General features: G+C 53.5%; 1 protein-coding gene across 4 annotated transcripts in view; it reads right to left on the bottom strand.

Moving 5' to 3' along the window:
* The window catches only part of LOC128801764 (serine/threonine-protein kinase PAK 3-like), a 19,912-nt gene extending 784 nt beyond the window's left edge, over positions 1-19,128 (bottom strand). Inside the window, exons 1-9 of one of the 4 annotated variants that reach the window (XM_053967883.1) lie at positions 18,758-19,128; positions 18,267-18,304; positions 13,462-13,597; positions 12,713-12,776; positions 9,917-10,034; positions 9,424-9,523; positions 8,809-9,005; positions 508-645; positions 1-57 (exon numbers count right to left, since the gene is read on the bottom strand). The exon at positions 1-57 is cut by the window's left edge and continues 784 nt beyond it. In XM_053967883.1, coding sequence (XP_053823858.1) covers positions 1-57; positions 508-645; positions 8,809-9,005; positions 9,424-9,523; positions 9,917-10,034; positions 12,713-12,776; positions 13,462-13,597; positions 18,267-18,304; positions 18,758-18,836 — 927 coding nt within the window. In that variant the 5' untranslated portion in view covers positions 18,837-19,128. Of the gene's footprint in view, positions 58-507; positions 646-8,208; positions 8,505-8,808; positions 9,006-9,423; positions 9,524-9,916; positions 10,035-12,427; positions 12,777-13,002; positions 13,598-15,369; positions 18,305-18,757 lie in introns of those variants that run through there. The other 3 variants (XM_053967884.1, XM_053967886.1, XM_053967882.1) reach the window with 3 other exon arrangements.
* Positions 19,129-20,125: the final 997 nt, after the last annotated feature.

Raw genomic sequence — 20,125 nt, 5'->3', positions numbered from 1 at the left:
TGCGGTGATCAGAGGGGTCAGGCTGGAGAGAGGCTTGGCTGATGATAAAAATGGGTGCTGCCCAAAGGATAAAAAAGAAAGAAATGAACCGTCACTTTCCAGAGTCCACTTCCTCTCAGGCTCTGTGGCAACAGGACAAAGGGAAATGGTCTGAAACTCAGGAGAGGGAAGCAGGCTCAGATGAGATCGAAGGCAGATTTTTTAACCAGGAGAGTGGGGAAGCACTGAGAGAAGGTGCCCAGAGATGTGGGAGGTGCCTCCTCCCTGGAAACATCCAAGCTCAGGTCAGGCAGGGCTCTGAGCCACCTGACCTGCTGGAAGATGGCCCTGCTCGTTGTGGGGCAACAGTTGCAGATGCCCTGGAAAGGACCTTGCCAAGCCAAAGCAGGCGAGGATTCTGCTTGCTTTGCGTGTGGAAAGCAGCGAGACTGGAGACTCTCGGAGGGGGCCCCACAAGAAAACCCCTCCCTGGCGCTGCTGCTTCCCCTGCAGCCGCTTGGCATTCACCTGCAGCAGCTCCTGGGCAGACCAGCGCCGCTCCTCGTCCGGCTCCAGGCTGCACTCAAGGAAGTCCCGCAGCAGAGCCGACAGGCGCCTGGGCTCCTGCAGCTGCGGGGTCCCGTCCTGCCGGATCAGAGCACGAGCCTGCAGGAAAAGCAAACTCAGCGCCCTGCCAGCTTCCTTCACACCCACAAGTGCTCACATCGAGCCCGGGTTCCCAGCCCCAGCTCCAGGGGCACTCTCCTTCCTGGCAGAGATGCTGCTCACGGCTCATTTTTCTGTGCCAACCAAAAAATCCAAACCCTGGTGCAGCCACAGCCATTGTAAAGAGCTGATGCATTCGCTTCACATTTTCAGGTCATCCTCACAGCCGGAAGAGCTGCAACAGCGTAAATCCCAAAGCAAATTGTTGCTGGACACTGCAGAATATTCGTCTGTGTTGAGGCTCGAGTCCTCTGGGAATTCCCTTCCTGTTGCATCCTAGACTGTGTAGCAGTCACTGCAGTTGCAGCAGCAGAAGAAGCTAGGAGAAGAGGCTACCGCTCGAGAGACTGAATCAACACCACTGCTTTCTTTTTATATTTTATTAAGCGGGGAGATGTTGCATCCTAGAGTTTGGGTTTAGATTAGGGTTTTAATTTATGTTAAAATAAGTCAAGTTCTGTAATCCCACAGAACCCCCGTGTTGTTTCCCCCCCGCAGTTTCTGGCCCCACGCTGCCTGCTGCCGGATCTTCTCCCTCTGCCACTCCTGTAACCACCTGCCCGTCCAGCCCCGGGAGACCCCGTGCCTGCCACTCCACACAATCCCACTTAGTCCGAGGCTCGGTGCCCACCCCTGCGGGGTTCCCTGGTTGGTCGCTGTTGCTGGCGTCACCGCCACAGCAACCACCCCTATTGGCTGGCAGGCCATGGATCCTCTCGCTCCGCCCCTCCATAAAATCCTATCCCGCCGGCACCCAGGCGCCATTTTCTCCCATGCGAGTGCCAGGAGCGGTTCCGTCTTTCCATCGAACCGCGCCATGTGTGATCAATAAACCGTTCCTGCCAAGCACGGAGTAAATGGACAAATTCCTTACCTCTTTGCCAGGTCCCTAGCACACGGTAACAGAGGCTGGCCAGCCCACGCGCCCGAGACACGGAGCCGTGTCCGGGAACCCACGGCAGCAAACCCCGGCAGCACGTGGAAGCTACGCCACAGCCGGGCTCCCAAGAGCTGCGTGCAGCCGGGGAGAGTGAAAACCCACGTCGCAATTGGCGCCCAAATGCGGGGCCGAGGCCAGCGCTCAGCTGATCGCGTGGACGGAGGTTCACCGCGGAGCTCCAGGAACAGCACCGGGAGCCACTGCCGCTGGCTTGGAGCCGTGCCGCCACCAAGGGGGGAGCGCCGTCGCCAAGCCAGAATGGGCAGCGGTCCGCGCCAGATCAGAGCTCCGTGCCGGACAGAAACCGAGAGCAGGGGCTCTCTAAAGTACGTCAGTGAAGTCTCCGTCGCCCACGGGGGACCAGACAGTGTGTCCTGCGTGGGACAGGAAGTGCAAACTTTCGCAGTCAAGAGGGCAGCAGAAAGGACACTTCTTGGGACTCCCGGACCCTGGTGGCAGCTTTTCTTTGCAGAGATTTCAGTCTGGTAAGTATTAGTCGTGGAAACGTGTCCAGCTAATACGGGGAGGGCTGGCCGTGTTCCCGAGGTTGGGACGTGCGGCATGCAGCACGAACGGCAGCCGCTGGAGTTGCCTGCGTTTTTTTGCTTTTTTTCCTTTTTACTGCCCCAGGGGTGAGGTGGGTTGGGTGGAAGAAGCATGGGGACCGTGCTATCTGCCCAACAAAAGGAATTTTATTCCCAAGTTAAGGAAATCCTTTTGGTGAAGGGCCCCTACCCAAAAAAATTAGTTAAGAAATTTGTCCGGTGGTTGTTCTTTGCTTTCCCCCGTCTGTCTATCGAGGACGTGCGTGAAACAGAATTTTGGGAGCAAGTGGGAAAAAGGCTAGCAGAGGGGATCGGTAGGGATTCCTCCACAGATGACTGCTTCCCTAAATTCCATTTGTTGATCTCAGATGTGGTAAAATCAGACCCCGCGCGAAACTCGGTTGGGGAAAGGAAAGAACCATCCAGAACATCTATTACTCTCCCTGAATCCGTTTCCCCATCCCCTTCTTCTACCCCTTCTTCCCCTAACTCGGGTGGGCAGGGGGGGGTACCCCATCGATCTGAGGCGCAGGGCAGCTCCACAAACGTGGACCGTGCTCCTGGCTCCCCCAAGCCACCCCGGCATCCCCGCCTTAGCGAGATCGGTCGATTCACTGAGGTCACGACCCTAAACCCCTTTTCCAATCCCTTTTTTCCAGCTGAAAATCCCAGTTTCAGCGATACCCCGCGCAGTTCTGTTTCTTTGAACCCCTTTCTTTGTTCCTCTGAGGAGGCCGAGGCCACGTGGTCGATCTCTTTGTCTTCCCAAGATGGAGGGCGGCCACATGGCAGGGTCTCTCCTTCCCACAATCCCTTTCTTCCCTTTGTTCCCTATGACCCCACCCCCTCCTGCTTCTCGGTGGGCGTGGGCACCGCCCACTCAAGGCATCGGGTTGCCACCCCTCCCCCTGCCCCTCCTCGGGTAGGCGTAGGCGTTCCCTCCTCGCATGCTCTACCTGCCGCGTCAGCAGCCCCGCCCTCTCCCAGCCGGAGGGCTCAGTAGCCTCCTCCCCACCTTCCGAGGAGGAGGATTCTCCCCGCTCTGCCTGTCCTCTCCCTCGCGTTCTGCCCCCACGTCCTCCTGCTCCTCGGAGACCTAGGGTGGGGGGAGGGGGGGGACAGGGAGGAGGGGGGTGCGACGGAGCCCTGTCCATGAGATCGAGCAGTTGATCCACACTCCAGTCCCCTACACAAGGGGAGGGGAAAACCCTACGTGGACTCCCCTCTCCTACGATTCAGTCAAAGAGGTCTGCAAGACATTACAAAAATTTGGCAGAAAAAGTCCTTTTTTTAAAGGGAGTCTAAAAGCCACTTTAACATCTAAAACTGTAGTGCCGGCTGACCTTAAGCATCTATTCAACTGCCTGCTTCTCCCATCTGAATACGACCTGTGAGAGAGGAGGTGGAAAAGGCTAGCGGCAGACTTGCTTCCCGAAATTCACGAGGGGCCTTATGGCCTGGATTTTGCGGAAGAGCAAATCACCCTAGACCATCTTGTGGGCGGGGGAGAATGGAGTGAGGGGCGACTGCAAGCTTGGGGAATTCCCACAGCTGTGTTGGACATGTCCAGGGGTGCAGCAGAGCGTGCGTTCCTGGGCATACCCGCCAGGGATCCGGGGATACCCTACACGGCAGTCAAGCAAGCCGGGGAGCCTATGTTAGATTTTGTAGATCGGGTCCGGGCAGCTGTGGAGAGATGCATAGAGGTACCTGAACGCCGAGAAGGAATGATCCTAGAAGTGGTGCACATGAATGCCAACGCCATGTGCAAAAGAGTCATCATGTCAATGCTGGCTTCACCACCGCCAACCTTCAGCCAGATCATCGAGGAATGCACGCTGAAGGCGCACCTGATGGATGAGGAGGAGGTCCCAAAGAAAAAAGACAAGCAAGTTGCCTCGGCTGCTGCTCCTTCAAGGAACCCAGCACTGAAGCGATTTCCATCCACACGCTGGTGTTACCATTGCCATCAGGAGGGACACTTCCAAGCTCAATGCCCACTTCTAGGGACTGTGCCACCCAGGGCTGCGGGAGGGGGGTGAGGGGATGGGAACCCCACGGTCCAAAAAACTGACCCATGAACACGCACTTGCCGCGCGTTCAGACAAAAATGAGGCAAGTCGCGGTGCTGCAAGAGGAGCCGCAATGCACCATCTAGTACCATCAGTAAGCGGCTGCCTCTCAACTAGTGACAACCGGGAGCCTTATCGACTCCGACTCACTAACTCTGTTCATTTCCGTTCCCAGGACTGGCAGTTTTTCATAGCAGATGCAGAGCTTCTATCGCACATCTGCTGCTGTGAGACCAGGAGAAAGGAAGATCTCTTAAACTGCAGGTACCTCGTTGTTGGGGACACAAAGAGCACTCCACTGGAGATAGAAGTCCCTCCAGTAATCTCCACCCTCAATCCGAGGCTCTTCTATCTCGCGGCACGCTGTGGCCACCCCCCCCTCTTCCTGCCTAGAGGTCAGGCAATTGCACAGGCAATTCCCATTCCTCGTGCTCTGTGCAATGACCTGGAACTCTCAGTGTTTTATGCTGGGAAGTTGGGAGAGGAAAAACCCCTCGTATGGTGCAAACTCAAATGCGAGGGGCGATCTGTACATCTACAGGGGATGTTGGACACAGGGGCAGACGTGACGGTCATCCCACTACACAAGTGGCCGTCACACTGGGAGCTGCAAAGCGTGGCCACACCAGTCTTAGGACTAGGCGGGCCACAGCCGGCAAGACAATCTAAAATCATTGTCCAAATTAAGGGTCTGAATGGGCTGCTGGCCTCAGTGCGTCCATTCGTGATCGACTGCAAATTTACATTATGGGGGAGAGATGCCATGTCGCAGTGGGGAGCCAAATTAGAATTTCCGGTCCCCCAACATTTTTTGGTGCGGCCACTGAAGAGCGCCCCACACAGAAAGTAACATGGCTCACAGATAAGCCCATCTGGGTGGAGCAGTGGCTGCTGAGTAAGCAGAAGCTGCAGGCGCTCACAAAATTGGTTAACGAGGAGTTAGAAAAAGGGCACCTTGTAGTAACAAACAGTCCCTGGAACTCTCCTGTGTTTGTAATAAAAAAAATGGGGAGAGACAAGTGGCGACTCCTCCACGATTTGAGAAAAATTAATGAGGCAGTGCAAGATATGGGCTCCCTCCAACCGGGTATGCCATCTCCATCTATGCTACCCCAGAATTACAATTTGGCTGTAATTGACATTAAAGATTGTTTCTTCCAAATCCCACTCCATCCGGATGATGCTTCCCGTTTTGCATTCTCTGTGCCTTCCATCAACAGAGAAGCCCCAATGAAGCGCTACCACTGGACAGTACTACCACAGGGTTTCAAATGTTCCCCTACTATATGCCAGTGGTATGTCGCTAGGGTTCTATCCCCAATGTGTGCCAAGTGGACATCCTGTATTTTCTATCATTACATGGATGATGTGCTGATTTGTGCCCTTGACAGCAAGATCCTGCAAGTAGCACTGGAGGACACTGTTAGGGCCTTGTCGGTGGCCAGATTTGAGTTACAGAAAGAGAAGGTACAGTTGCTGCCACCCTGGAAGTATCTGGGCCTGGAAATTAACAACCGGATGATCAGGCCCCAACTGATACAGATAAACGATAACCCCAAGACGCTGAATGATCTCCAGCGCCTGTGCGGGTCATTAAATTGGATCAGGCCATGGCTGGGACTCACTACGGGGGAACTATCCCCCCTCTTCGATTTGTTAGCAGAAAGGGAGGGGGATGAGAGTTTAGGTTCCCCGAGAGTCCTGACCCGAGAGGCCAGAGCAGCGCTCGAGAAGGTCCAGAAAGCCATCGCGAGCAGGCAGGCCCACTGTTGCCAACCAGGGCTGCCTTTCCGATTCATCGTCTTGGGTGAGTTGACCCATTTGTATGGTGTGATATTTCAGTGGGACAAGGGTCAGCGGGACCCCCTCTTAATAATAGAGTGGGTGTTCCTTGGCCACAGGCAGTCCAAGAGTATCACCAGGCCACAGGAGCTGATGGCGCAGCTCATAATACGGGCCAGGACTCGTCTGCAAGTACTAGCTGGCTGTGACTTTACATGTATCCATCTCCCCATCAAAACATCCACGGGGAAGATGACCAAGGAGGCTTTTGAACACCTGCTAAGGCAGAATGAGAATTTACAGTTCGCTCTAGACAGCTTCTCAGGCCAAATTAAAATTGGACATCCTGGCCATTATTTGTTCAATACTGAATTCAAATTGTTACCCAAAGAATTACAGAGCAAAAAACCCCTCCGAGCACTAACAGTATTCACGGACGGGTCAGGAAAGTCCCACAAGTCAGTGGTGACTTGGAGGGGCCCAGAGACTCAGGTGTGGGAATCAGATATTAAGGTAGTAGAAGGTTCCCCACAAGTGGCTGAGTTGGATGCTGTAGTGAGAGCTTTTGAGAGGTTTGAACAGCCGTTTAATTTGGTAACAGATTCGGCATATGTAGCTGGAGCAGTGTCTAGAGCTGAACATGCAGTTGTAAAGGAGGTGCCAAATCAGGTCATCTTTGGGTTGCTCTCAAAATTAGTACACCTAGTTTCTAACCGTGAGCATCCCTTTTATGTAGTACATGTGAGATCACACACGGATCTCCCACACTTTATTGCCGAGGGAAACTGCAGAGCAGACGCCTTGGCAGCCCCTGTGCAAGTAGGAGGCCAGCCGAGCATAGTCGAGCAGGCCAGGCTGAGCCATCAGCAGTTCCATCAGAATGCTCCAGGGCTGGTACGCCAGTTCAATCTGCGGCGTGACCAAGCCAGAGAAATTGTGGCCTCATGCCCCAACTGTCAGGAGGCAGCTTTACCAACACTAGGAGGAGGTGTAAACCCCAGAGGTCTCCGCAGTTGTGAGGTGTGGCAAATGGATGTCACCAAGGTCCCTGAGTTTGGTAAGCTCAAGAATGTCCATGTAACTGTGGACACCTTCTCGGGGGCAGTTTTTGCTTCAGCACACATAGGGGAAAGGGCCACAGACGTCAGGAAACATCTTGTCCAGGCCTTTGCCACCTTAGGGGTCCCAGCCACAATTAAAACAGAAATGGTCCAGCCTATACTTCCAGAGTGTTCCACAGCTTCCTGCAAGATTGGGGGGTTCAACATAAAACTGGGATCCCCCACTCCCCCACCAGCCAGGCCATAATAGAGAGAACCCACCAGACTCTAAAGCAAGTCCTCAAAAAACAGCGAAAGGATGTGCGAGTGCTGTCACCGCACGAGAGGCTCTGCAAGGCATTGTTTACCATCAATTTCCTGAACTGTTCTTTTGACAGACCGGAACCGCCAGCCCTGAGGCACTTCAAACAACATCAGGAGCTCCAGCCAGAGGAGCGACCTCCAGTGTTAGTGAGGGATCCGGACTCTAAAGAAATCCAGGGTCCATTTCCACTTTTGACTTGGGGACGGGGATACGCCTGTGTGTCCACGCCTTCAGGAGTCAAGTGGATCCCTAGGAGGCATGTTAAACCATACACAGCAGAGCAGTCAGTGAGTCAGAGTGATACGGTGCCAGTGGATGCAACCTGTGATCCCACCAACCTAGGGGTTGCATCCAATTGCAGACGCTGCAAGGAAGGAAAAGATTCTACCTCTCCCTAACCAATACTTCCCTCACAACTACCTCAGCCCAATTATACCCCCAGTTCCTGTGTTTGTAATAAAGTTGTTTCCCTAGTTTCCCTATCCCCAAACACCCAGAGAAGAACCAGCCCCAGTACCATCTCCAGGCCCTCTCCACCTGTGTAGCAGTCACTGCAGTTGCAGCAGCAGAAGAAGCTAGGAGAAGAGGCTATCGCTCGAGAGACTGAATCAACACCACTGCTTTCTTTTTATATTTTATTAAGCGGGGAGATGTTGCATCCTAGAGTTTGGGTTTAGATTAGGGTTTTAATTTATGTTAAAATAAGTCAAGTTCTGTAATCCCACAGAACCCCCGTGTTGTTTCCCCCCCGCAGTTTCTGGCCCCACGCTGCCTGCTGCCGGATCTTCCCCCTCTGCCGCTCCTGTAACCACCTGCCCGTCCGGCCCCGGGAGACCCCGTGCCTGCCACTCCACACAATCCCACTTAGTCCGAGGCTCGGTGCCCACCCCTGCGGGGTTCCCTGGTTGGTCGCTGTTGCTGGCATCACCGCCACAGCAACCACCCCTATTGGCTGGCAGGCCATGGATCCTCTCGCTCCGCCCCTCCATAAAATCCTATCCCGCCGGCACCCAGGCGCCATTTTCTCCCATGCGAGTGCCAGGAGCGGTTCCGTCTTTCCATCGAACCGCGCCATGTGTGATCAATAAACCGTTCCTGCCAAGCACGGAGTAAATGGACAAATTCCTTACCTCTTTGCCAGGTCCCTAGCACACGGTAACAGAGGCTGGCCAGCCCAAGCGCCCGAGACACGGAGCCGTGTCCGGGAACCCGCGGCAGCAAACCCCGGCAGCACGTGGAAGCTACGCCACAGCCGGGCTCCCAAGAGCCGCGTGCAGCCGGGGAGAGCGAAAACCCACGCCACACCTTCCCCTGTGCAGAATCCTCCAGCTGCTGCTCCCAGTGCAGGGTCACCCTGTGCTCACAGGCCTCTGCAACCACTGCAGAATTTGCCTCTTACCATGGCCCTCGTTTCCTTGAAGTAAGGAGGTTCTCCTTCCACCATCTCGATGGTCACAATGCCAAAGGACCAGATGTCCACCTTGGGGCCATAAGGAGAACTGGTGACAACTTCTGGGGCCATCCAGTGAGCAGTGCCCACCATGGAGCTGCGCTGGTCCTGCTCAGGGCTGAGCTGAGCGCAGAGGCCAAAATCAGCTGAGGACAGAAACAAACACTGTCAAAGGCAGCTGGAATGAGGAAACCAAGCACAAAGATTCCCCACTCTCAGTCTGAGAATGCAGTAGTAAAGTCAGCTGGAAAAATCCTCAGGGCTGTAGCCAAGGAAAGATGGAACTGGACCCTTAAAGAAACCCTCAGCTTTCGTGCAGTGGCTTTTACTGATTCCCTTGAAGCTTTAGATTCCAACTCCTGCCCCTCTGGAAGGGCCATTCCCAGAGCAAAGGCACTCCTGACAGCCTGCTCCTCTCCTGAGCTCTCTGCAGGGGCAACCGCTCTCAGCTGGCAGCAGGGGCCGGGCAGTGCCCCCAGCAGCCCTTGTGGGGCTCTGGCCGTCACTGGGAAGCAGCCCCACAGCCGCAGCCCAGGAGCGCCGTGCCTGGCCAGGAACACCCACCCAGCTTGACAGAGCCGTCCATTCCCAGAAGGATGTTGGAGCTCTTCAGATCTCTGTGGATCACCCGCTTCGCATGGAGGAAATCCAGGCCCTGCAGACACTGAGAGAGAACAAGAAACACGAGGGTAAAAACCAATGGCCGGAATATATCACACAAGAAAGGACAGTTTCAAATTCTGCCAGCAGCAACTTTGCTGTGACAGGCCAGGAGTGCAGTGCAGACAAGCTCCAGGCAAACGGTTCAAGGCAAAGCTGAGAACAGCACATCAAATCCAAAACAGACAGAGAGGACCACAACAGCAGGAAAGAGAAGAAGAAGAGAGTAGAAGTGCAGTGCTGCTGGCAGGCCGTTCACTGCAGGGGCTCTTTCTTCTCCAGCTCATAAAAACAACAGAGAAACAAAGCCCTGAGCATGGAGCCACTCCTGTTCTCACGCCCTGTTGGGAAGGACCATCGTGTCCAAGGCACGGCAGTCACAAGCAGGATCCCTCACCTCCCGACTGACAGCTGCCATCTCTCCTTCAGCCATGCGTGTCTGTCTGACAATGACCTGCAAAGTTCCTCCATCCATGTATTCCATCACCAGCCAGAGATCTCTGTCAACAAGGAAGCTGGAAGAGGAAAACAATGGCATGGAGACCAATGTGCAGTGCTCAATTCCCCCATGGAAAAGCCTGGAGTGGAGTTTTGTTTCCAGGTCACTTGTCAGTGAGGACAGGATCAGATGGAGAGACATTCCTGCCAGGCTGCACAGCCCTTGGAATCTGCACAGTCTAAAGGAGGAGACATCTGTGAGAAAGGAGAGGCCTTAGATGGCAAGCAGGTGAAAAATGCAGTTTAGCAACAGCCCAGATCAATGTGGAACCACAACACTGGCCCCCCAGCTGGTTCAGCTTCTGAACTCATCAGTTCCACCGTTCCCTCCAGAACAAGGCAACACAACTCCCAGGCTTATCCAGGGGAGGAGGCCGTGCAGCACTTGGGACAAAAGGGGTCAGAAAACCTTTCAGAAAGTCCCTTCAGAAACAGGCAAGGCCAGTGACAAATGGGCAAATGAGGCATTTCTGGAAACAAGAACCTGGTCTTCCTGGCATCTGCAGCAATGGAAAAGGGCTGGGAAGAAGAAGGGAAATAATTTCTGCTGCGGTTTATCAGCACTTGTTGTAAGACACAGAAAACAGGGTCAACTTGAATGAAAAACCAAACCAAAGCAACGAAAGCACATGGAGGGAGTGAACTGCCAGGCTGTTGTTTTGGGAAGATATGGCAGGGTCAGGCATTTTCAAATCAGGCTGCAGAGTACGGATGCCAGGAAAGGTTAAGGCAGGGCCCGTGCACGGGATAAGGCCTGAAGCACTCAGCTGTCCAAAGAGTTGACAATGTTGGGGTTCTTCTTGTCCTTCAGGAGCAGGAGCTCATTCACAGCTCGTTCCCTGTTCTGCCCTCTGAGACTCATTTTCTTTATGGCCACCTGAAGGGACATTGCAGACCTTTAACTGGAGGAGTCTGTGGCAGGAGGCCGCAGCCAACACGGAGCAAGTCTTTTTGGAGCGACTGAGCTGGGCTGTGCCAAACTGCCTTGGGATGGGACACCAGAGCTCAGCAAGTGCCGTTCCCACAGCCCATTGCTCTGCTCGCTGGGGGCTGCTGACAGGACACATGGCCTGAGACATTTGGCCTTGCAAGCTCTGCACAAATGGCCCCTCAGCTGTCAGCCTCCAAGCTCTAACAACATTCTCTGCACCTACAGTCTTCTCAAATGGCCCCAACACTCTCATTATTATTCAAACACATTTTGCAAGCAGGAGGTAATTCTGGTTCTGTGAAAACAGAGCAGAACAGCCAGGAACCCTTCAGAAGTTCTATGGGATTTGGTCATGATTTCAGATGCAACTGCTCTGGTTGGGATTGCACAACAAAGCAAACACGCACATCCATTGCTCAGGTGATCCCTGTCACAGGCTGTCACTGACCCCAGAGCCAAACACAACTGCAGGGTTTAGGAGAGAGCTTTGCTCTGGACATCCATCTTCTCATTTCTCTCCCTCTCTCTCTGTGAACAGCTGAAGTGGAACTAAAACCCCAAATTGAGCCCAAGCAGGATGTCTCTCTAAACAGGGAAGATAAATTGGGCCTCAGTCTCCAGCACTGATGCATTCACACTTTTAGATATGAAGACCAAGCCAGCGTGTCCTGCTCTGACAGACACCGCTGCCCTCCTTGCATTCCTTTGGACACTTCAGAAGGACCAAGTCTGTCCCAGCTGTGCTCTGCAGCCTGACACTGCTCTGCCTTCAGAGGAGCAGCCTGTGCAGGAAAGCTCTGCTGGCCCCCAAAGCTGCAGCCACAGCTCCCAGCAGAGGGGAAAGCCCTGGAGAGCTGCCAGACGTGCTGGGCGCGTTGACACAGACCTCTCCTCCTGTGGCCCTGTCCAGTCCTTTAGAAACGGTTCTGAAAGCCCTGGAGACAAAACAGCAGAGAAGAAAGAGGCAGGGCTTTAGGCCCTGGCAGTGAAAGCCACCCCAGACAGGAGATCTCTGCTGCCTGCAGCGTTCACAAACACCTGGGTGCATCGACCCTTCCAACAACAGCGCAGCAGCCACCAGCTCTCTGCCATGCAAGGTGTGCAAGAGAAAACTGAGACCCAACATGAAGGAATTGGGCTGGAGCAAATCCCAAATGTCCACGCTGAACTGCTTTAGTTCAAAGCCCAGGGTGAGCACTGGGTGTCTAAAGAACTGGGAAAGAATGCATTTCATCCTTTTCCATTTCCTGCCTAAGACCTGCAGGATCCACAAGGGCTCTGCCAGCAGGCAGGTGATGCATTTTCCCCCAGAGTGCATCAGCTCTGTGTCTGTTACTGAATGTATGGGCTCTACTGCCTGTGCTAGAACAGAGCACTTATTAGTTCATCTCTGGTTTCTGTTTCTAAGCCATTAGGTTGATAATCCTGACTGGAGGATATTTTTTGAAGCAAAATATTTGAAAGAAATCTCCTTGAGAACTGGTTTCTGACAGTCACCAGATGGTGAGTGCTCTTTTAGGCAACCCAATACCAGGGACAGAAGATCTTCCAGGTCCTGCTCCTTGCTGCAGGCAGGACACTGCCAGCCTCAGGGCCTTTGATGGTGCCTTCTGAGCACAGTTATCAATTCTGATCAGGACTGAGAGACAGCAGGATGGTACCCCAGTGTCTGGAGGTGTTTGGAGCTCTCCTGACTTCTCGCTTGGTCCTGCACCAGCACAACACCTGGGCCTGCTTGTGCAGAAGTAACTGCCGTGCACTTACCCTTGGCCAATCTGCTCCACTTCCAGGTATTTCTCGGCAGGCTCCGCCAGGCTCACGCTGTTCCCTGAAAGAAACCACGTGGAAGACGCTCCCTCCCAGAGTGAGACCCCGCCTTGCAGCAGAGCCAGAATGCAGCCCCCCTCCCTGGGGCCATCAGCCCCTTGGTCTCAGCTGGGGAAGGACAATCAATGGCCCTGGGACATTCAGCTGCAGAGCAACACTGGGTGCAGCTGATGCCGAGACACACACACAGCAGCCTGCTCTGGCACACAGGAACAGAGCAGACGGACTCAGCTGCATCAGGCACCACTCCCATCTCCCCTCTGGCTGCAGGGCTGTGCTGCTGGCAGAATGTTCAGCCCAGGATCCCACAGCCGAGGGAGGTTCAGTGTCCTCTTCCCAAGCACATGGATGTTCTCCATCCTCTTCCCAAAACGCTGCAGGTTCACCATCATCTTTCCAAGCCACGGGACATTCACTGTCCACTTCCCATGCTGGGAGAAGTTCACCCTCCTCTTCCCAAGCCACAGGATGTGCTCTGTCTTCATCCCACACTGGGAGATGTCCGTCGTCCTCATCCCACACCATGGGAGCGTGGCCATCCTTGTCCCACACCAGGGGACATCCACCGTCCTCGTCCCACGCCGGGAGATGTCCACTGTCCTTGTCCCCCACCGCGGGAGCCTCGCCGTTGTATTCCCACACAGCGGGATGTTCGCCCTCGTCTCCCAGAACAGCGGGAAGTTCACCCTCATCTCCCGGCACTGAGGGAAGTTCACCATCGTCCCCCAGAACAGCGGGAAGCTCACTGCTCTCTTCCTCCTCTTTGGCCTCCTCTTTGGAAGCCGAGGGAGCCAGAGGAGGTGCTGGTGCTGCTTTTGTGCCCTGTGGACAGACGGCAGCGTGAGGGACGGGAACTTCTGTCTCAGTTATCACCTTCTTTATCCTCAGCTGCACATCCAGCTGCACTAAGCAGAAATTGGGTTTGGAGCTGTTCAAACCAACAATGGGCTAAAGTCGACATTGCCACTTATTGTTGGGAATTCGATATTCCACCATGGCTAAAGCCAGCAAGCAATGCTCTGCCTGCAAAACCAGACCCGCAGCCCTTCAAAAGCTCTTCAGCAGAAAAGGGAAAAACTGCCAGGGATCCCTTTGCTGCTGCAAGGACACTGACAGGAATCACAGAATCACACAGAATCACAGAATAATGAGGTTGGAAGAGACCTCTAAGATCATCAAGTCCAACCTATGCCCTAACACCTCAACTAGACTATAGCAGCAAGTGCCATGTCCAGTCTTTTTTTAAACACATCCAGAGATGGTGATTCTACCACCTCCCTGGGAAGACAATTCCAGTGCTTTATTCTTCTTTCAGTGAAAAATTTTTTCCTAATATCTAACCTGTACCTTCCCTGACGTAGCTTGAGACTGTGTCCCCTTGTTCTGTCAGTTGCTGCTCGGTGGAAGAGACCGACCCCACCTGTTTACAACCTCCCTTCAGGAAGTTGTAGAGAGCAATAAGGTCACCTCTAAGCCTCCTCTTCTCCAGGCTAAACAACCCCAGCTCCTTCAAACGTTACTCACAGGGCTTGTGTTCCAAGCCCCTCACCAGCCTCGTTGCCCTCCTCTGGACACGCTCAAGCATCTCAATATCCTTCCTAAAATGAGGGCCCAGAACTGGACACAGCACTCAAGATGTGGTCTCACCAGCACCGAGTACAGGGGGAGAATGACCTCCCTGCTCCTGCTGGTCACACAATTCCTAATGCAGGCCAGGATGCCATTGGCCTTCTTGGTTACCAAGGCACACTGCTGGCTCATGTTCAGCCAGCTGTCAACCAGCACCCCCAGGTCCCTTTCCGCCTGAAAGGGACCAGCCTGTGTCCAGCCACACTGTCCCCAGCCTGTAACGCTGTAGGGGATTTTTGTGGCCAAAATGCAGAACTCGGCACTTAGACTTATTAAACTTCATACTGTTAGACTCTGCCCATCCATCCAACTGATCTAAGTCTCTCTGCAGAGCCCTCCTCCCTTCCCATAGATCAACACAAGCTCCCAGCTTAGTGTCATCTGCAAATTTACTAATGAAGGACTCGATGCCCTCATCCATGTCATCTATAAAAATATTAAATAGAACTGGTCCCAGCACAGAGCCCTGAGGGACACCACTGGTGACTGGCCGCCAGCTGGATGCAACACCATTCACCACCACTCTCTGGGCCCGGCCATCCAGCCAGTTCCTAACCCAGCGAAGAGTGCTCCTGTCCAAGCCATGGGCTGCCAGCTTTTCCAGGAGTATGCTGTGGGAGACAGTATCAAAGGCCTTGCTGAAGTCTAAATAGACAACATCCACAGCCTTTCCTGCATCTACCAGACGAGTTACCTGGTCATAGAAGGAGACCAGGTTGGTCAGACATGACCTACCCTTTGTAAACCCATGCTGACTGGGTCTGATACCCTGACCATCTTGTAAGTGCTGTGTGATAGCACTCAGTATGAACTGCTCTATTATCTTACCTGGTACTGAGGTCAGGCTAACTGGCCTGTAATTACCAGGATCCTTCTTCCTACCTTTTTTGTAAACGGGTGTCACATTGGCCAGTTTCCAATCATCTGGAACCTCACCAGTGAGCCAGGACTCCTGATAAATGATGGAGAGCGGCTTCGCAAGCTCATCTGCCAGCTCCCTCATCACCCTAGGGTGGATCCCATCTGGTTCCATTGATTTATAAATATCCAAGTGTCCCAACAGTTCTCTGACTGCCTCCTCTTGGAAAACAAGAGGACCATTCTGATCCCTGGCACCACCTACCAACCCCTGAGGACAGTTGTCTTGAGGACAAGCTGTCTTACCACTAAAGACTGAGGCGAAGAAAGCATTAAGCATTTCCGCCTTTTCCTCATCTTTAGTTACTAGCTTGCCTGCTCCATCCAATAAGGAACCGAGGTTGGTTATACCCTTCCTTTTACCATTAATATATTTGTAAAAACTTTTTTTATTATTTTTAACAGAAGTTGCCAAGTTAAGTTCAAAGTGAGCTTTGGCCTCCCTAATTTTTTTTCTACATGCCCTAGCAGCTCCCTTAAATACTTCCTGAGAAATCAGTCCCTCCTTAAAAAGATGATACATCTTTTTTTTATTTCTAAGTTCCTTCAAAACCTCATTGCTCATCCAGACTGGACGTTTGCCTCGTCTACTCATCTTTCGGCACACAGGGACAGTCTGTTCTTGTGCCCTCAAGATCTCTGCTTTGAAGCACACCCATCTCTCCTGGACTCCTTTGTTTTTAAGGGCTGTTTCCCAAGGAATTCTCTGAATAAGTCTCTTAAATAGGCCAAAGTCTGCCCTCCGGAAGTCCAGTGTAGAGATCTTATTGATATTCCTCCTTATTTCACCAATTATCGAGAATTCTATAATTTCATGATCACTGTGCCCCAAGCGGCCTCCAACCTCCACATCACCTACCAGTCCATCTCTATTTGTGAACAGTAGGTCTAACATAATCCCTCCCCTGGTGGGTTTGCCCACCAGTTGTGACAAAAAGTTATCCTCCACACATTCTAAAAACTTTCTAGATTGCTGTTTTTCTGCTGTATTAAGTTCCCAGCAGATGTCTGGTAGGTTGAAGTCACCTACAAGAACAAAGGCTGATGATCCTGAAACATTGTTCAGTTGTTTATAGAATAAGTTGTCCACCTCTTCATCCTGGTTGGGTGGACGATAGCAGACTCCCAGGGGAATGTCAGCCTTGGTGGCCTTCCCCTTAATTTTTACCCATAGGGACTCAACTTCATCATCATTAGTCTCAGTACCTGTGACATCCAAAACCCCCCCTAATATAAAGGGCCACCCCTCCACCTCTTCTCCCTTTTCTGTCTCTTCTGAAGAGCTTGTAGCCATCCAGTGCAGTGCTCCAACTATGTGAGTCATCCCACCACGTTTCTGTGATGGCAACTGCATCATAGCTCTGCTGTTGGACCATGGCCTCCAGCTCTTCTTGTTTGTTACCCATGCTGCGTGCATTGGTGTACATGCATCTCAGCTGGGCTGCTGATTTCTCCCCTAACACAGTCTTACCACCCTTGGGCCTGCTTCCAGACAGCCCAGCTGCATCCCCTTCCCCCTTCAAACCTAGTTTAAAGCCCTCTCAATAAGGTCTGCCAGTTCATGAGCTAAAAACCTCCTGCCCTTAACAGAGAGATGTATCCCATCTGATTCCAGTAGAGCAGGTGCCATAAAGGTTGCTCCATGATCAAAGAATCCAAAATTTTGCCGATAGCACCAACCCTTGAGCCATTTGTTAATGAAATGAGTTTTCCTATTCCTTTCATTATTTTTCTCTGCCACCAATGGGACTGAGCAGAACACTACCTGTACACCTGTCCTATCAACCACTTGACCCAGTGCCCTAAACTCCCTTTTAATCACCTTGACACTCCTCTTTTCAATCTCATCACTGCCAGCCTGGAGTATCAGCAGTGGGTAATAATCAGAGGACCGAATCAGCCTAGGAAGTCTCTCAGTGATGTTTCGTACCTGGGCCCCAGAGAGGCAGCAGACCTCCCTGTGGGATGGGTCAGGTCGACATACGGGGCCCTCTGTCCCCCTCAGAAGGGAATCACCCACTACAATTACCCTTCTTTTTTTCTTGACATTAGAGGTGGTAATCGATTTTTTAGACGAGTCATAATTGGGAGGCTCACTGGGTAGATAATTTTCTTCTAAGTCATCCGTCTGGCTGTCTAGATCTAGGGCCTCATACCTATTCTGAAGTGGCAACTGGCTAGGGGATGGGGGGCAGGAGGGATTTTTGTTATTACCACCCCGAGCAGGGACCCATTTCCACTCCCCTTCATCTACCAGGTGCCCCTCTATTGCCTGAGAATGAGAGACATATGAGCCTTCTGACTCCTGGTGGGCCTCCCTTAAAGATGTAAGGGCTGAACTCCACCAGTCTATTTCCCTTTCACTATCCCTGATACTCCTTAATCTTTCAACTTCCTCCCTAAGCTCGGCCACTAGCGAGAGGAGGTCATTCACTTGTTCACACGGTAAGCAGCCCTCCTTCACAACACCCCCTGAAGCCACTGATAAGCTCAAACACTTCAGGCAGGAATGGGTCTGTACAGACACATCCTTTTTGGAGGGCTTTACTTGGTCACATACACCTGTACCAACCACAGATTTTGACCGGGTTAGAACCATTGCTTAGGAGAAAGCCCAAGATCAATCAACCAATAAAAAAAATACTTCACCAAACTAGCAAGAACCTGCAACCCTGCCTGCTTGCCTTGCCTGCGCGAACTGCTGCGCAAACTGCTGTGACCAAACTGCTGTGACCAAACTGCTGTGACGCTGTTTGCCTGCTCCTGTTCGCCGCGCTCCCCGGAGGTCTCTTATAATGAGTCACTCTGGAACAAAGGAAGCTCCACCTCCTGTTCCTCAGTGGCTCACTTTCCTTCTGCCTCCCAGGCTGGCACTCGGCTGCCACATGCCGAGCTCACAACTTGCTGCACAATTCCAAACACCAAAGGTTCCTTCCCCACTCACCGAAGGAGGAGCTGCTCGGGATCCACACATGAGGTGCCCTGCAAGGGAAGAGGGAACATGAACCAGATGCTGTCAGGAAAAAAACTGCCTGTGGTGGGAAATGCCACGGAGCAAGGCAACCCCGAGAGAGCATTTTGCTTTCACAGCGTCCCTGCAGGAGCCACAGTCCCTTCACACAGCAAGAGAACAGCACAAAATACTGGGCTGGGTCAGTTCTTGGCTGCACCAGCAAACGGAGGGAGTTCCAGGCTCTGCTGCCACAGACTCCCCGCTTGAGGGAACACAACCCCCCAGGGCTCATTGCAAATGCTGTGCACGCCCCGCTGGCTGCAGACACCCCCTTTTGCAGCTGCAGCTGCTGGCAGGAGCTCTCCCAAACCAATGGTGTCTTCATGGCAATTTGGTTTACAAAGCCAACTCAGGTGCAGAGGAAGAACAGAAAGCACACAGCAAGCCCAAAGCCACAGCACCGAGGGGAAACCTCGACTTACGTGCCAAGTGGGTTAAAAAATACCCCAAATACGCCACAGAGTACAGCGTGCAAACTGCAGCAACCACGTGCTGGATCATTTTGGCTGCGCTGCACACGTCTGCTGACTGTAGCCCTGCAAGCACAGAAGGAGACCCGTCAGAGGTGGGCTGGCTGCTGAGAATGCCTCAGGCAGGAGGATCCTCCGGCAAGGAGCAGTGCCCACAGCCACTCTGGACACTGAGGCCTCCGTGTCCCACAGCAACGGGAACACCACGGGGTCGTGGCAGTGTTCCTGTGACATCACAGCAGCAGCTCACGCGGAAACCGCCTGGAAGGTTCTCCTGTGTCACAAAGGAGCACAAAGAACCCTCCCAGGCACAGCCTATGGCCCAAAGGATCCAAGAGGAACTCTAAAAATGCAGCAACCGTGTGGCACCTTTTGGGGTTCACCCTCTATGGGGAGACAGCAGCCAGGTACTGGAACAGCGACCCACACGTTAAGGAGCAAAACAGGACTGGGGTGGACTGGCTCTGCCGGTACAACTACGAGTATCTCACCGGGCTGGCTCTGCCGGTACAACTACGAGTATCTCACTGGATTGGCTCTGCCCGTACAACTACGAGTATCTCAGCCCGTTCCTCCTGGAGCACCGAGGTGAGCGGGGGGCAGAGCGCGTCCCCTCTGGCCCTGCCATGGCAATGACCCTGGAGGCCCTCAAAACCTCCCTGGGAATCGCCCCAGAGCCCTCAGCCCTCCTTGTGCCCATCCCCGAGACCTTCTGTCCCTGCCACTGCCCCCCGTGGCTCTCCCAGTCCATCCCAGTCTCTGCCAGTGCCTCCCGGCTGTCCATCTCAGCCTAGCGTGGCGCTGCCGCCTCTCAGCCAATCAGAGCGCGTGTCTCTGATGACTCATCAGTTGCCAGGCAGACCCGCACCGCCGAGTGCCCCGCTCTGGACTCGGCCTCCCAGTGCCGCGCACTTCATTCCCAGTTCCTCCCAGTGCCGCCCCAGCCCCTCCAAGTCCATTCCCAGTTCATTCCCAGTTCACTCCTAGACCTCCACCTTCTCTCCCAGTGCCCACCCCATCCCCTCCCATCTCTCTGAGTGTCACTCCACTCCTTCCCAGTCCATTCCCACTCCCTCCCAGTCCATTCCCAGTCCCTCCCCAGGCCACCCCACCCCTCCCCTCTCTCTCCCAGTTCCCCCCAACTGATCCCAGTCTGTCCCTAAACTCTCCCAGTGCCCCCCAGCGTATCCATCTCGCTGGTGCCCTCGAGCTCCCAGCCGGGGCTGCTCCCTGATGGATTTCTACCCTGCCCACACCCAGCTGAGGTGGCTCCAGGGCCAGCAGGAGCTCTCTGTGGTGGCCACCGACATGGTCCCAACA

Source organism: Vidua chalybeata, chromosome 31 (assembly GCF_026979565.1).
Source record: "Vidua chalybeata isolate OUT-0048 chromosome 31, bVidCha1 merged haplotype, whole genome shotgun sequence".
NCBI classification, from domain to species: domain Eukaryota; kingdom Metazoa; phylum Chordata; class Aves; order Passeriformes; family Viduidae; genus Vidua; species Vidua chalybeata.
This window is presented reverse-complemented; position numbering and strand designations above follow the sequence as displayed.